This window comes from Homarus americanus, unplaced genomic scaffold, assembly GCF_018991925.1.
Source record: "Homarus americanus isolate GMGI-L3 unplaced genomic scaffold, GMGI_Hamer_2.0 scaffold51216, whole genome shotgun sequence".
NCBI classification, from domain to species: Eukaryota; Metazoa; Arthropoda; class Malacostraca; order Decapoda; family Nephropidae; genus Homarus; species Homarus americanus.
In genome coordinates, this window is record NW_024721271.1 from 403,025 (window position 1) to 421,036 (window position 18,012).

Below are 18,012 nucleotides of genomic sequence, written 5' to 3' on the forward strand. Positions count from 1 at the left end.
GGAACGCAGCTCTGACTTATGGTGACTTAGTACACCTGCAGCCGATCTCTGATTACTTGCACCATTAAGTGGCCGACAAGTGTATAAAAGGTGCGGGCCCTTATCTACAGTACAGCAGGATATCATGCAATGGTAAGATTCGTTATCATGAATAGCTGAATATTTAAGAGGAAGAGTTAATGCAAGAAATATACACTTTAAGTAAAATGATCATATACAGTACATTATATATATATATATATATATATATATATATATATATATATATATATACACACACCACACGTGCCTTCGCTAATGTCCGTATGCGTCATCATCAGGTGGTCATCACAGCCAATATCAATTTGTTGGAAAAAGTCATACGGAAATGACACATGTTTGTCCCAACACTGAGGCTCGGTTGCTAGCATCACATACATCGCGAACGATATTGATTTATCTAAACAAAATTATGACCATTATTTTACGTTAAAATTATTAATTATAGAAACAAAATGTAGTTGTCATTAAATATAGTAAATCAGATATTGGTACTTGAAGTACCAATTAACAGTGTTGAAGTAAGAGCGAGTCTACCTTCAGTTGTTTAGGCAGTGACGTCACGCTCCTATGAAGACTGAGTGACCAGCCTTTATCACACACCTCCCAGGATGACGATGGCGGCTGAGACTTTTGGCGTACCGCTCAAGAGGGCGTCTGACATTGATATTTTGAAGCCGCTGAAAAATCTAATAACATCACGCTACCAGACGGCAGAGCAGGAAAGTTATATAGGTCCCATAAATGACTTGGCGAAGCTGAGGACATTAGCGGTGTGCAGGACGTTAGACTACCATGAATCATCACTGGAGACACTGTACAGGTAAAGTCATGAATCCTGGGTTATTATTTTAAAATTTGGTTACTTTAGTTTTGAATATTCATTGTCAATAATTAATTAAGTGAAGCGTGTAGGTAGACGTTATTAAACCCAAGAAGATAGCAGTAAACTATGGCAGCTCGATCAGGCCATGAAGTGATACCTTATTTAAAGGCTGATTTTAGTTTGCAGGATGATGTTTGCCTACACTTCTTTGTCGCTCCAGAGAATTAGGTTTTTAATACTTTAACTGTTATTCCATCAACAAAACGTCGGCATTGGTTCAGTTTATATGCACCCTTTAGACAAAGCATTTTGATGGTCTTACAGGGTAGTGCAGTTATGTCTGTAGAATCAATGTAATGTGAGTATATTTCCAGCTCTTTATGCTCATGCCAAAATTAATAATGTCTTGGGTTTTCAGTTATATATTTTTTTAATTTATTAATGTATTTAATTAGGTACTTATGTTTATTTCTCTATATACATCTCACCATGTGTACTGTATATCATAATGTCACTTGCTCCACCCATTCCTGACAACATCTCCAGCTTAGGTTAGGTTTGAATTCTATAATAATAATAATAATAATGGTACAGTATCTGTTTTATAGAAGTGTTTCCTTGCATTCCTTTATTATGTCGTCATTGTTAGAGGGTGGAGTGGCAACGTAATGTAAACAGTTACTTCAGCATTTATAGGTCTGTGTATTCATGGTTGTAATTTGTGTATTTTGACCAAGGGACAGTAAGACTATGATATATTGAAGATGAATATTGTCGTGTAGTAAACTTTGACCTATTATTTGTTGCACCCCCCCCCATATTACACACTCACTCAAGGTCATTTCCCTGTGTTTTGATATGCAACAGTTACAGTATGAGAAAATAATTATCAAATGAAGTTACTGTATAATGAAAATATCTGATTCAAGTGTTAATAACTGTGTGGTAGTAAGATCCATATCAACAGAGGGTCCGACTAATTACCCAAATGTACCCAAATGTAGCCGCAATGAAGTCAAATGATGGTCCTACAAGAATAAATCGGACTGCCAATCACTTCTCAACTAGTATTTGGTGTCACAAAGTAAAAAAAAAATTGGAAAACGTAATTTAATCTGAGTTAATAGATCGAGTGCATGTACCTAACCTAACCTAACACAACTCAGATTAAATTAAGTTTACCAATGTTTTGTGACTTTATGACACCAAATCATAATCGAGAAGTGATTCACAGCCCGATTTACGCTTGTAGGACCATCGTTTGACTTCATTGCGACTACATTTGGGTAATTACTCACTCCCTCGGTACATACACGCGATCTATTAACTCAGATTAAATTACGTTTTCCAATTTTTTTTTTTACTTTGTGACACCAAATACTAGTCGAGAAGTGATTGGCAGTCCGATTTATTCATGTAGGACCATTATTTGACTTAATTGCGGCTACATTTGGGTAATTAGTCGGACAGTCAACAGAAGTAAACATACCTATCTGTGCACAGTCCATTGTTATAGAAGGAGTTTCATTATTGATATACCGGGTATTATCTGTGTTGATATATTGATGTGTGTGTGGTGATAAGGATGTGATATACAGTATAGTATTTTAGCATTATTCTACTTTAAAATTATTATTTTTTTTTTTTTTTAGATTATTAAATGTATTTTAATTCAACCACTGTAGGTACTATGACCAAATTGTTGCTCTGGAGTCCAAGATTCCTGCGGCAGAGATCCAGATACCATTCAAGTGGAAGGATGCTTTTGACAGAGGCTCTATTTTTGGGGGTCGCATCAGTTTAAGTATGTTAATGGTTTGAGTGTTGTACAGTATGTACATTTCTTGTGTTGTTTGATTTATACTGTGCTCTTTTTAGTTTTGTTTCATATCATATTTACCATAATGCACAAAATCACTTGGTACAGTATATTATAGTTAAAGGAAGGTTGCTTTTTTGCAAATACAGTATTATAGTTAAAGTGAAAGCACTTTGTACTTATAAGTATATATATTTTTTTAATTTTTAAGGAATTGGTGATAGAAATACAGTATTGTACACCAGTATGATTTAGTCCAGTTCCAATTTTGCAGTACAGTATACTTTACAGTACAGTGACCCCTCCATTAACGAACTCAATCCGTTCCAGAAGGTCGTTCGTGAACCGAAAAGTTAGTTAACCGAAACCATTGTTTCAATGGGTTTTTGGGTAATTGGTTCCAGCTCACCGAATATTTCCTAAATTCAACAAAAATGGTAGAAAAGTTCACTTACTTTGAGGTGTGTATGTAGAAGGCTCCTGGATGATGATGATGATGATGGGATTTAGAATGGGGGTGGAGGAGAAGGAAGAGAAGGCATTGGGGTGGAAGAGAAGTCACCCCATGGCGCCATTTCACCCATAAAATTTTAGCTCTCTTGGTGTAATTCAAGATTATTTTCTTTAAATCAACACTGCACTGCATTATATATTGTCAATATGTAAAATATATTTCAAAATGACCAATAATTTGCTTGGAAACACAGAAAAAAAGCGTTTAGTTGAAGAGAGTCTCAAGCAAGATGTTACCTCCAGTGAAAACAGAGAGAGACTAACTCCTGTTTGCTGTGTTAAGAGGCTGGATGCCGCGCATTAAACTAGTCACTTTACCTTCAATTATGTTCAATAATTGTTAAAATGACTAAAAAATTGAATATTAAACTTTTAAAATTATTGAATAGTATAAACTTCTTGATATTTACTAAAATAGTAAGGAATTTAAGCCCTAGAACCGATTAATGTATTGGCGGACTGATACTAAAGCTGGTTGCCCGGTCAGTGCAAGCGAAAACATGTTGAGGTCGGTTCGTAAGAACTTCGTTAACCAAATTTTTTTTCGTTAACCGAATTGAAGATCCTTATGGAAGGCAGTTCGTTAATCGAAATTACGTTAACCGAGGTGTTCGTTAAACGAGGGGTCACTGTATAAGGTACAGTATTGGTGTAATATTCTGAAAAATACCCAGTAATTAAGTATTTTGTGGTTTTTAACATGTACAATATATTTTTTTATAGCTGTGGCATCTCTGCTGTATGAGAAAGTATGTGTTCTGTACAACATTGCTGCTCTCCAGAGTCAGGTAGCGGCAGCACAGAGCTCTGACTCTGATGAGGCCCTCAAATTGGCAGCTAAGCTTTTTCAGGTTTGTTGTTTATTTACAGTATTTACATTTTTATAATTTCTTTTACAAACTAGAGATAAATGCTGAATAGCTTTAAATAAATTTTCAGTACTTCCTCATATTTCATCATGGATGTGTTCCTAGAAAACATGTTAGATGAAACATTAATCATTACTGCATACTGTATATACTTACGTTTTCTCATCATTCCTGGGGGATAATTTTTGGTTATGCTTTACAGGAAAAATTATTCGGTAACTCCCAAAGGAGATATTTACAATATTGCTGCAAGACTAAACAAATATAAATATTTTTATATGTAGAAAATTCAGTGAGTATTGAAGATTTTATTGATTCATGTTTTTATTTATGTACGGAACTGTGGGTTACCCTTGCTGTAACCAGGAATCAAAACATCTAAAGTTGGAATGGATTGTTACAAATTTTTCAAAGGAAATAAAGGCAAAGAACAAATATGTTAAGAAAATACAAATTAATGACATGGGCCATTAACAAAACAGCTGATTATAGCAGGCTAGCTGAGACACAGCTCTTGAGGTTTTTTATTTTTCAAATTCTTTTCAGGGCTAAGGCAGCTGTGTATTTAGGGTAATATATTGGTGAGGTGTATGCCTGAAGGAAGTCTTAAATGAATTAGGTATGTGGAGAGAATGGAGAAGACCCATTGACTCAACAGATGATTTAGTTTGAATGTGAAAGAGGAGAGTTAGAAATAGGCAAAGAATAATTTAGGTAGAAGTTGCGAGATAAGAATCTAATGAAAGAAACTGCAAGAGACTTGAGCTTGGAGAGTTACCATCAGGTAGTAACAGCTGACTCCGACAAGCATGGAAAATGGTCATAAAATGGTGGTAATGATAAAAAGCATTTAGTGAATTATGTAAAGATTCTGTTGATACAGATCTCAAATTTGAAACTTTATTACACACAAAGTTATGAATTTTCAGAGTGCTGCTGGAATTTTCACCCATTTGAAGGGCATTGTTCATTCAGCTGTGCAACAAGAACCAACTCCAGATCTTCAGCCAGATACTCTTTCTACGCTGGCTGATCTATGTGTGGCTCAAGCTCAGGAAGTCATCACTGTCAAAGCTATCAAAGGTAATGATTGATTTAGTTGGTGAAATACAGAGGTGAGTTTTCAGTATTCATATACAGTATGTTGCTTATACATAAACACTCAGGTCAGTAGTCTTTGCCAGCCTATAAGACACTCTCCTATTTTACAGGGAAGTTTTTTGGTAAATACAGCATATACTGGAATACAGTAGGTAATCATAAGTGCTGGATATATAATAATATCCATGCATTTTTGTGAGTCATTTATAGTGAATGATAACTACATGGTACATACTCGTGGTAGGCTGTTCTTACCAGTAATGTCCTTTAACCTGGGCTGGTCTACCATACACCATGATTCTTTATGTTGCTCCAAAGAACCGAACTCATTTGCCATATATGCCACTTTAAATCTACAAATACCTGATGCAAATGATGGATACAGATGATATTCTTTCCATTTGCATCTGTGTATATTGCTGGTGGCATTATTGCCAAGTTGACTCATCATTATATCCACATCGCTCTAGCTCTCTCCCTACCAGGCCAAGCTATGAGCTTTATTATGGTTATTTTTCAACTCATAATCTCAGGTTTATATACATAAACTTTCTTCATATTCTTTTTACACAGTTACATGTACACACAATCCTACATACAGAATGTGCAAAAAACAGTTAGAGATAAATAATTATAAGGTCAAAAACATAAAGGCAATAAACATTTCTTCGTGTGCGAGTGAGGCAAAGTCTTTGCTGGACTGCGTTGCTATGGCGAGCGTTGAGGCCAAGCCAGCCAGCTGGTGATCCTGAGAATGTGATGCAGTGTGTACACTAACCTGTAGTATTTTAAATTTTTTATGCTTTCCTTATTGCTATTTATAGAGGAGCTCACTGGTTGAGTGGTTACAGCACTCGCTTCCTTTTCCGGGCTTTGGTGGTTTGATTCCCGGTCGCTCCCAATTCACCCAGCTGTAAATGGGTACCTAAGTTTACTACTTGGGGGAGTGAATGTGGTTGAGAGTAGTATTGGCCATGCTGCCTCCTTGTGTATGAAAGGCTTGGTATACTGTACAGTGTGCTGTATCCACACTGTCCTTAATAAGCAGTCATAGCAATGGGACCCACTTGCACTTTTCCTTGCCATTTATGTGCTTTCATTATTGCTGAGATTGGCAGTTGACAGTGAATTGATCTTTGAAGATATTGTAAATGATAAGTTAATAACGTGAACTAGGAGAGGAGTCTGACTTGGCAGTCATTCATTTGCATAGATGCTAAAAATTGGATATGTTGAAATATTGTAACCATTTTATGGGCCTGCCTACCTAATTACCAACCGAAGAAAGTTCAAACGGTGCTGAACACGGCTGCTAGACTTATTTTTGCTCTCCCACCAAGGACTCCCACTACCCCATTCTTGATTGAATTACATTGGCTTACAATTAAAGCTAGGATAAAGTTTAACTGACTTTAAGACACTACGATTTGGTGAACCTAAGTATTTGGCCAACCTACTAATTCCACTGACTACACATTCCGAATTAATTTTGCATAGTAGTGATGATCCTTTATGCTTTGAGGAGCCTAAAGCAGTATGGGAATGTTCTTTTGTTGCTCGATCCTATTCCTATACAGTACAACACCCAGGTTGTTCAATGGGTTGCCTGCATCCATGAAGCTGCTGATTTCTATGGAGGCCTTTAAGAAACAACTTTAGACCTTTCTTTTTTTGAAAGCTTATGATCCTGAACAGGGTACAGTGATGGAGAATGGAGAATTACAGGGTTTAGAAAGTATTAAAACATAAGGGTATATGAATGATAGAAGCCACACTGCAACTTTTTGTGATCTTTTATTATAGTACAGTATTTTTTTTTTTTGTATTATTATTCTCAAGGCTTTGGCCTTGAATTCCAACAAATTTGTCATGAAAGGGTTAATATTTGCTATGACAAATCTAATTGGTTCTAGAACCTTGTTCGTTATAGCATTCGTTCGATATAGGATTAATCCGTTCCAGGCCCCAAAATACAACCACTTAACACTGAAAAATATAATATAAAATTGTAAAAATGTGCATAAATATGCATCTAAACCCCTGAAATAAAGAATATCATTAATACTTGTAATAACAAAAAACAATAAATTAGTAAAAAAAAACAATCGTAGGAGTTTCGTTCGTTATAGCATTCTCAATTTTATAGGTAAAACCGTTCATTAAAGTAATATTCGTAGTAGAATCCATTCGTTATAGTATACCCCACTGTACGTACTTTTATTCGTTCACTGTATGTTGAAGAAAATTTCTGTGAATATTGGAACTGAACTTTGACAGGAACTAGATATATTTTTCCCCCAGACCGAATGAAGGATGCTGTGGTGGCAAAACTCTGCTCTCAGTGTGATGATATGTATGGAGATGCTCTGAAACACTTACAGAGAGAGACCCTAAAAAGTCTTTGGGACCGTGAGTGGATATCACGTGTGGCTGGCAAACAAGCAGGATATCATGCCCTTGCAGAGTATCATCAGAGTAGGGTAAGTGTATTGTTTTAGCCATGTGTTACGTCATATATGTATTTATCTTGGGTTGTTTATTTCTGACACCTGTGTCCAAACATATGTAAAAGAAAGAGAGTTTGTGTCACAGTGTTGGATCCCAATGACACCGGGCAGCATCTAACATAAGTTACTTGAATCTTTGGTTTAATTTGACCAATATTAATTGCAAAAGCTATTTGAACACAATATTAATATTAACACAAGTAAATGAAATTGAAAGTAAGCTATTAGGCTGTATATTCAATCAGTTAATAAGTGTATAATTATAAATTCTTACTTTTTGCAAATGTCTGGACATATGAGTTGTTGTTAGGAGTCGGACATGAACAAACTCAAGATATGGTATACAGTATACCTTGTAGGCCTACCTAGGCAACTCTCGATGTATAAAAAGACAAATATATTTTTTTATTTGAAGTTTGCGTACAATGACATTTTCTTTATTGTGTCCTTTAAGAGGTAAAACAAAAGTCAACTGAATTTGTGTGTGTGGTAACAAACTTGACATAGTCTGTTGGTAGGTCTAGGGCAGGGGTCACCAAACTACGGCCCGCGGGCCGGATCCCAAGTCCTTCCCCGGCTCGTGGTAGCTCCGCCTACGCTCTGACGTTACCAGAGCTTTCGTTCTGGCTTGCAAGTATTGAACAGAATGATTATGCGGCCCGCGCTCGTCATTCTTTCAGTTATCCGGCCCACTGTGAAAAAAGTTTGGTGACCCCTGGTCTAGGGTAACACATGAAATAGGACTCAGGAAACAGCAAAATCCTTGAAGCTGGTTTGGTGTTGATTCCAAGGGTCCTGGAATTGAGGCTATACCTGTAATGTATATTTACTAAGAATGTTACGATTGCTTACTCATATTATTTTAAGGTGACACTTATTTTTGCTTAACTAATAGTTATTGCAGTGATTTTTTTTTAGTTCACTACTGAAAGAAACTGAAGCTTTGAGAAGTTTTATGAGTGCCCTGTTTTTAGTGTGTAAAAATAGCCAAAATATATTGTACAATCTTTAGGAAAAGGTGGTCTTTATTTTCAGTACTGTATTGTTAACTTTAGAACCTTTAAACAGATTCAGGTAATTTTTATTTACATATACTGTACAAACTAAGTACAGTATCTGCATTCTACCTAATATGCTGAGTGATCAATGTAGAAGTAAGTTCAAAATTAGTCATTGTTGAATATACACCTAAATATACTGAGACATTACAGGAGTTAAAGTTTTCAGATTTGAATTGTTGAATTTTCTAAATGCTCATGAGTGAAGCAGTCGCCATTTGTATTACACTGCTGAATGACTGCCCAGAATTTGTTAGGGATTTGATGGAAGATATATGGCTCTTTTTGCACTTTGGAATCTTCGTGGAATGTAGACTTTAATATTTTTCTCCAGGTGTGCAATAGCAATAAGGCTGTTGGTGAGGAGATTGCCCGCTTGAGACATACTGTTGAGTTGTTTAAGGGTGCACAGACACGCTCAGGAGAGATTTCATTCTTCGAAGACCACCTTGGTCGAGCTCAGCGTGCTCTTGAAGAAGCTGTGAAGGATAATGACTTCATATACCACGAGAGGATCCCAGATGTGAGTCATAGTTACATAAGAAATGCAAATTTTTGCCAAGTCATACAATCCATTGCTATCTTTAATACTTATGGTACCCTGATAATTTTTTTGAGTACAGTTTATCATATTTCAAATAAAACTTGACATAACTAGTTCACTTGCTTTTTTTCTAACTTTCTACTAAATACTTTTGGTGTTTCTTTGTTTCAGATAAAATCATTGCCAGGAATTGGCAAAGCCCCGGTTGCTAAGCCAACTGCAATACCAGAAAAGTTCTGCTCCAACTTCACAGATCTCTTTGAAACCTTAGTACCCGTTGGGGTTCAACAAGCTATTGTAAGTTATGACACTCGCAAAGAGGAAATAGTGACCACGGAAATTGGAAAACTCCGAGAGAGTACACAGTTGCTGAACTCAATCCTCGCCTCACTTAACTTGCCTGCTGCTATTGAAGATGTTGGGGGAGAGAAGGTTCCTCAATCCTTGTGGGAGAAGTCAACTAGTGTAGTTAATGCTGGAGGGTGTGAGGTATGTCTTCTTGATATTTACATTAAATAATTTTTGAAACTACTGTATAATCAAATTTAATTTGTATGTGTATTTGATCTCTACTTTTTGCATGTTCTCATAATCACTATAATTGATAGGTGTAGTTGCATACATGGAAAATGAAAAATTTGGTGTAATGCACCCTATACATTGATGAATGTACTTCCAGATTGCTTGCTATTTGCTTGCTATTTTTGTACATAAAGACCTATTTATAAGTATATGTGCTTATGCATATTACTTGAATAAATTTACACACATACACAGTAATACAAAACATCATTTGAGGAATATGTTAGTGGATTGTGTCGTCAATTTCCCCTGAAACTGAACTTTGGAAATTGCTACTTGGAGGTTTTGTTTTGCTGTTGAATCATGTTAATGAGTAAGGCGGATGGATTATATCGGCACTTTTACAGCCAATTTCTGCTGAAAAGGTTTGGTCTCTGGTGAAATATCAGCCACCTGTTAATGGCTTCAGTTTTACTTGGTAGAAGTCCGTATTTAGTAGGGAGTAGTGGAAAGTTGATATATAGTACAGTATTATAAGAGGAACCAAGAAAAGTAAATTGCAATGCATGCTGGGGATTCTCCACTAGAGATTGAAACAGAAGTGTTTCTGACTTCATATAAGCTGTATAAAATAACTGTAAACTAGGCTGTACAGGGTGTCAGATGAGGATCATGTCCTTATCAAGTGACTTCTGTTATTGATAATTCTTATCTGGGGGTTAGTTATACAACCGAAAACCTCAGCGATGTGATATTACCCCTCCCATTTTCATATCAGAAGATGCGGAGGTGGTGACATAGTCGTCCGGGAGCATCCCTATGTCTGTTAGTCATTGGTTTTGGTTGTGGATAGTTAGAGAGGAGATACACCTGGACGCTAAACCCATGTCCAACCCACAGTTGTGTTCTGTGCTAGTGTCTGTGAGAACCTCTTGAGAAGTTTCTGGCACAAATGCATTAAAATCAACCCCATGTAATCTAAATATACTTTTTTTTTCTGTATTTATGGGGAGTTTAGTGATTTTCTGTAATGATTTATTATACCTTGTACATGTTATTTAGTTTGGTTAGTTTTATTGTGGAAGGTGTCTGAAGATCATCCCCAAGCCCCAAGAATGCATCCTCCATATATAATATGGTTTAAGGGAACATTTCTCACTAAACAGTATTAAAATTTGCTTTCTGCACCTCTAGAATCCATCCCTGTCATGTATTGAAGACTGCCTTTAGACACTTAAGTTTGTCAAGTAAATGTAACAAACATTTTGAATGGATTATTTTGTTTCCAGGCGCTAAACAAAATGATCACAGAGTTGCCTGACCTCTTGGTTCGTAATAGAGAACTCCTTGAAGAATGTGAAAGACAGCTGAATGAAGAGAGAGAGTCAGACAACCAGCTGCGCACCCAGTTCGGAGAACGGTGGACGCGAATACCCTCTGAAAAACTCACTACCACATTCCAAACTAATGCACAGAAGTACAGGTAACAAGCATGTCATTTGTGAAGTAATTTGATGATTTTGTTTTGATTGATCTTTTTTTTTTATGAAAATACAGTACATGACTAAAATAAAAGAAATATTAATGAACGTGGTGTTGGAATAGTTTTTGTGTATACAGGTATTTCATTTCTTTTTGATACAATAGTTTCTTTTGAAAAGTAAAAGTGTAGTTTGTGTCGATATTTACAGTAGTTATATACAACTGCTTGGTAGCTCAATGAAGAATTATGTTAGAAGAACTGGGGCTTTTGTGAAGCAAAAGACCAGTCGTTAATATTATTATTATTATTACTTTATTATCATCCAGCAGCATTTGTCCATATTAAGCTACTCAGTAGTTATGACTTGATATAGGTAGTCTAAATAAAAATTGTCCCCCCCCCCACTCGTGGTTCGTTGGAACTGGAAATAAGCAAATACGTCGGCCACTCATGGTATGTGTTGGGTTGGCCTACCTGCATTTTCTAAACACTTCATCCTCTGTTCCGGAATGAAAAATATGGAATGCGTCGCGACAATTTTTTTGTTGACCTGTGCCTGTATCATGAAACTGTATTTTGTAAAGATTTAGGTTTTGTCTGCTAGATCACATTTTTTACCCCAAGAACAACACCGCAAATGAGGAAATCATCCTTTTTTAATATTCTAAACTTGTTCACACAAATGGCAGAAAAACTTGACTCCAACCTGGAGCTTACTCATGAGGACACTTGTTCACATCCCATCTTTTCTTTGCTACACCTGTGAGCATATTTTTTAAACCATTTTTAATTGTGATATCCCGTATATTTTATAGGAAGGTTATAGACACTGCTGTTGAAGCTGACAGTACCATCCGTGAAAAGTATGATGGGCATAAGGAAGGCATGGAGCTTCTGTCTGCTGGCCCAGAAAATGTGGGTGCTGCCTTGCCTTCTGCTGGAGCTAGTACCAATGGCAGCAACCCTGCTGTCCAGAGACTAAAGCAGCTCATGGAAGATGTTGAAACCCTTAAAGTTAGTACCTTAATATTTAAATACCTTTGAAGAACGCTTAATAAATTTGACACTCCTTATTTTGAGGCAGTGTAGAAGTGAAGATCACTATATCAGGAGGTGCTTATTATAGGGAAGAGGTGGGCATATAAAAGCCAGTTGTTTGGCCAAGTAGGGAAAGAAAGATGCAGTACAGGGGTATCAAAAGTAAAGAGAATTTGGAATGAATACCAGAAACATTTGAATGAAGGTAAGGGTCTGTTTGTAAAGGGAAAAAGCCAAGAGAATTAATAGATAAGAATGCAAGTGGAAATATGAAGTGAAAAAAAAAAGATTTAGTAAAAGTGATATGGGTAGAAAGTTTTGAGCATCTACTAAATGTAGTGTATGAGAGGACAGAGCTATTGTGTTTGGGGTGTAGAGGAGTAAAAAATTATAAATGGTCTGGGGAGACTGGCTGTAAGCAAACTCAAGAATGGTAAGGTTCCTTGGAATCATTCGTTTATCTATTACGGATGGGAAGTGAAGTGATAGAATGGATGATGAATTTATAGATAGGGTTTTAATGGTAGGAAAAGTACCAAGGAAATGGCAGAGAGCAAAAGGTAAAGGGTTATTAGAATGCAAAACTTAAAGATGATTAAGTATTATTATCACCTGGGAAAGTATGACATAGCTATTGATGAGAGAATAATTTGAAATATTAAAATTTTATTTGAGGAAAAATAATGGGGATGCAAAGGTGTTAAGGAGAATGGTTAGTAGAAGTTTTGTAACAGTGTACTGTATATAATTCAAAGGGAGAGGGGAAGACTAAGGAGGATATAAAAGGATTGGGTAAAGGAAGTATTGGAAGTGATGATGATGAACATCCAAGAAGCAGCAGTGCATGTAAATGAGAGAACACAAAACTGTATTGTAGTTTGTGTGGATGTTACATCAGTTAAAAATGATGAGATAAAGTTAAGTCCGTTTGGTCTTGATTCTGGCCACCCAGTAAAACAGCGGGGAAAACTTTCAAGGTTTACAGAAATTCTAATTAGAAGCCGAGTGACTGACCCACTCAGAGAATTTCCCACCCTGCCTGACCCAAAACACTACTATAACCAGTTCTTGTTCAACCATTTTAATTTTATCACCTTTTCATTCCAAGACGGTAGTTTGTACAGTATTATAGAAATAGAAAAATAAGGCGAGTTGTGACTTCTATTGTAACTTGATTGTTATTCTACCCCTTAGGCTGAAAGAGATGCCATCGAGTGTGAATTAAAGAGTGCTACAATAGATATGAAGGATGTCTTCCTGAATGCACTTGCTCAAGATGGAACAATCAATGAGGCAGCAATTTCGACTGAGAGTCTGGGTCGTGTGTTTGGTCCTCTACAGAAGCAGGTATGCTAAAATGCAAACAACTTTAGTATTTCTTTGTTTGCTTTGATAAATAATTAATTGCAGTTATTTTCCTTGGTTGGTCATAGATATACCTCCCAAGTTTGCTTTAGATCAATGTAACTTTCTTTTTAATTGTGCTGATATCAAGTAGAGGGCTGTTCAGTAAGTAATGACATTGGTTCTATAAAGTTAAAAGAATAAACTTCAAAGCACAAATTAGAAAGTGTTATACTACCTGCATTTGTATGTTATGCCATCATTTCCTTTGATAATATAGGGCCAATTGCAAGAACGGTTATGGGGTGTACGGCGCCATTTACGATGATCTTCTTGCCCTGGTCTTTTTTCAGCAATATCGCCTTTAACACATGGAATTCTGCACTTTTCGAAGCTTTGGAGGAGTCTCGAAACAAGTTTCCTGGTGGGAATTATTAGCTAGTGCTGTACTCAAAATATCGAAACTTCGAGATCTCTCCAGAGCTTTAAAAGGGTGGTATAACTGAAGCAAGATCAGGGCAAGAAGGTCATCGTAAATGGCGTCGTACACCCTACGACTGTTTTTGCAATTGGCCCTTAGAACAAAGGGTAGCTATCAAACTTTACCAAAGAGTTCCAAAATTCACCATGTGGTTGATCAAGCATAACATTATCAAGCTGTTTAATGCAAAGAGTGTTTGGGTGCTACAAAAAATATCTTCATTCATTAGGGATTTCAAGTTGATTTGAGAGAAAGGCACAGAATAAACACGATTTGTTTTACATGCACTAAATCAGGAGTTGCATCAACAATTAAGAGAATACATACTTTGAAGTTTCTTATTCTTTTAGGATAACACTAGTCACATTGTGTAAAATCATGTTTACTTTCTGGGGGCAGGGAAAGAAATTGCAATCAGCCATGTATAATCTGAGATTCCTTCACTTTGTTTTGATGTTTTTAAAGATTTGTATCGTAATGGTTGATTAACTCTAAAATACCCCCCAAAATATAATTTCTTTAATCAAATCAACTTTGCAAAATATACTTTGCAAATTACCATATGATGAATCCCTAATGACATGACTTTCTCCCAGCAACAATGTCACGTATAGAATTCTGCTTATTATTTGTTAACAGTGTGCTGCCCGACTCTGAATGCTCAGCAAAAGTAGCTGGTTCACAGTATAATCACACTTGAAGTGTTTCTCCAAGTTACGGCATTCAACGTCACACATTTTGTGGCTACTACTGTTTTGGTTCTCAGGAATCATTTCATGTAAATTTTTCTATTTCTATCCAGTGGAGTAGACTGAAATTGAAGCTGGAGCTTATTTATTGCCCTTCTGGTTAGCTTTAGTGTTTACTCATGTGTAACATTGTAAATCATAGGTATTCATTTGGTAACTCTTTTACCACAATCACAGGTGAAGGAGAGTGTGGAGCGCCAAGAAAGCTTAGTGAAAAACATTCAGGAGGCCCATGCTGATTTCTGCAAAGCTGCAACTGGTGTTGGAGGTGAACGTGAGGCAATGTTGAAGAAATTGGCTGCTGCTTACGATAATTTCAATGAGTTGAAGAGCAATCTTACTGAGGGCACTAAATTCTATAATGACCTAACACAGTTGCTGGTTAATTTCCAAAGTAAAATTAATGACTTCTGTTTTGCCCGACGTACTGAGAAAGAAGAGTTAATGCGGGACCTGACCCAGGGACTAGCAAATCAGAATGTAGGCTCAGCTCCTAATCCTCCAGCTCATCACCAAGAGGCACAAGGTATGCAGAAAGTTGCTCCACCACGCCCTCCCCCACCTTCTGCTAACCCTTACCAGGGAGTGCCTCAGGGTGCAAACCCGTTTGCACAAGCACCACCTGCACAAGCACCACCTGCACAAGCACCACCTGCACAAGCTCCAGCAGCTGGAGTACCTCCACCTTATGGTGCCCCACAACCTGGGAACTTGCCATATCCAGTGAACCCTGCAGGGATGCCTGCTCCACAAGGATATGTATACCAGAGTTATCCTGTCTACACTCCAATGCCTCAGGGATATAACCCATATTTTCAGCAACAGCCTCAGCAGGCAGGTGGTTATCCAGGTGGCTATCCTGCTCCACCATATCCACAACAGCCATATTCTAACTATCCATACCCCCCTCAGCAACAGCAGCCATGGTCTCAACCATAAAGGTACAAGAGTGCACTTTCCATTGCAAACTCTCTTTATTTACTTATATACATAAGCATCACAGATAAAGTAAAAAACAACAACAACAATGATTTAAACAAGATATCCCAGAATAGATGTAATGCCTATGTGACAAGGCCCATCATAAAAACATATTCTATTGCAAATTTTTTATTTATTAACTTTTAAATTGCAGTTGATCAGTACATCCCTGTTTTCAAGTGGTTTTAAAATTATATTAGCCAGATTAGCAATTGAATCCAGACATGTTGAATTATGTGTTGGGTGTTGAAAATAGATATAAATATGAAGTGGTCAGTTAACCCTTAAAGGGCAGGTTTATTTATGTGCACTGTCTGCCTAGGACACTATATTTTGTTAATTAGATAATGGAGCAAATCGCATAAGATAAAAATGTTAAAATACATGTAGAATGTGCCCTAATAATTTCTTGGGGAAATCACGAGTTGAACTGGGAGTAACTACATATTTTTCCAGCTCTGGAATGAGCTGCCAGAGTCGTCATAGTAACTAGACAACAGCACAGCCACTAGCGCACCCAAACAATGGCGCAAAAAACTTTATCGTGTGATGTCTGCCGCCCTTTATACGTTTTCCTCAAACATCCTATGTCTGCTGCCCTTTAAGGATTAGATATTGTCCCAAATGGCTTTTAATTTGAAAAAGTTGTGCACTAGGAGAGAAAAAAAATTTGATGCATAGTTTTATCTAGCAAACTGTGCATTAGTGTTTTGTATGGTTATTGTATGGTATTTCTATCAAAATGTAGAAGAATGTGACTGTCACGGCTTTGGCTCACCTGCTCAGAGTGCAGAAAATTAATCCTAGTACTGTACTTCTCAATTTTTCACCATGACTGGCAAATCTGCCAGAATGTCTAAAGTGAAACCTAGAATTTCCAAATTTTCTGGGGATGCAGTCCCTGGACCCCTAGTATGGCTGTGATTGTCTCTACACTTTCACCTCAGCAACTTCAGGTAAACGCTGGTGTGATGTGATCGGAAGCACTAACACTACATGTTATATTATATCGGAGTTAATTTTGGTTGCTTAATTTGAACACCACTGAAAATTAGTTTTGTCTGCCAGAAAGAAAATTGAATTAAGGAAATAAGTTAAACTTACTGTAAAGATACACTGGTAAAAATTGGGCCCAAAGGATAGAAATAGGAGTATTTAGTTGTTCAATTTTATCATTGTTATTTTTTAAGGACTTAACTGTGTTGCAGAGGAATTTTTTTGTACATTTTGTGAACCTTCAAGTCATTGTAAGATGAATTTACAATATTTGATTTGTCTGCAGTTTACTTATTATTCATTAGTATTACTTTTGTATTCTTTCTACAGCTTGCTTCTGTGCAGAATATGAATGGCATCTTCATGATACTTTTGTTTGAGCCATTTATGTTGTCAGTATATATATATATGCATATATATATATATATATATATATATATATATATATATATATATATATATATATATATATATATATATATATATATATATATATATATATATATATATATATATATATATACGTATATATTTATATATATATATACGTATATATACTATATATATATATACGTATATATATATACGTATATATACGTATGCATATCTTAGTGTAGTATTTTTTATTTGCATTGTTTCCTTTTTATAAGCTTGGAAGTACCTGTATTTTTTTTGCATGTTTGCTAATGATTTTGAATATGCCATGACTTACTCATGTGGATTTCACCTCTCATCTTTTATATTCACATTTTGGAAATACTTGTCTTCTGTCCATTCTCAACTGGTTGATGAAATTGGAATATATTGAATAATACTGGCACTTGCTATATGCCTCATGCATGTATGCTTTTGCAACAGTTGTCCAGCTATGTGGTTAACTCGAGCAATGCTTTTGTATATACTAGATCAGTGGATTGATCAGTCCATTTCTCAAATTATTTTTGTTACAGAAAAATACCAAGAATTGTCAATAAGAATGATATAATGTATGTGTGTGCTTTTGCAGAAATATTATTTTGAACATACACAAGAACCAACATATTTGCATGTATCCACATATACTAAAGAAGACACACATGTGAACAAACACCTGCACAAATATTTTTATTAGTGCTCTTGCATACAAAGTGCATATTTTGTAT

The 18,012-nt window shown here is 36.2% G+C and overlaps 1 protein-coding gene across 1 annotated transcript; it reads left to right on the forward strand.

Moving 5' to 3' along the window:
• Window positions 1-596: 596 nt before the first annotated feature.
• Window positions 597-16,534, forward strand: LOC121861663 (programmed cell death 6-interacting protein-like). The gene is made up of 11 exons (XM_042359558.1): window positions 597-862; window positions 2,551-2,669; window positions 3,921-4,048; window positions 4,996-5,149; window positions 7,469-7,647; window positions 9,067-9,255; window positions 9,448-9,765; window positions 11,088-11,281; window positions 12,097-12,295; window positions 13,514-13,666; window positions 15,071-16,534. The coding sequence occupies exons 1-11, from the start codon at window positions 651-653 to the stop codon at window positions 15,830-15,832; spliced, it is 2,607 nt and encodes an 868-aa protein (XP_042215492.1). The 5' UTR covers window positions 597-650; the 3' UTR covers window positions 15,833-16,534.
• Window positions 16,535-18,012: the final 1,478 nt, after the last annotated feature.

What these genes read in the sequence shown, in the direction of transcription:
- LOC121861663 (XM_042359558.1), top strand. Translation starts at nt 651, where the DNA reads ATGACGATGGCGGCTGAGACTTTTGGCGTACCGCTCAAGAGGGCGTCT. An exon ending in TCACTGGAGACACTGTACAG is followed by an intron (nt 863 to 2,550) that starts GTAAAGTCATGA and finishes CAACCACTGTAG; the next exon opens with GTACTATGACCAAATTGTTG. An exon ending in TGGGGGTCGCATCAGTTTAA is followed by an intron (nt 2,670 to 3,920) that starts GTATGTTAATGG and finishes ATTTTTTTATAG; the next exon opens with CTGTGGCATCTCTGCTGTAT.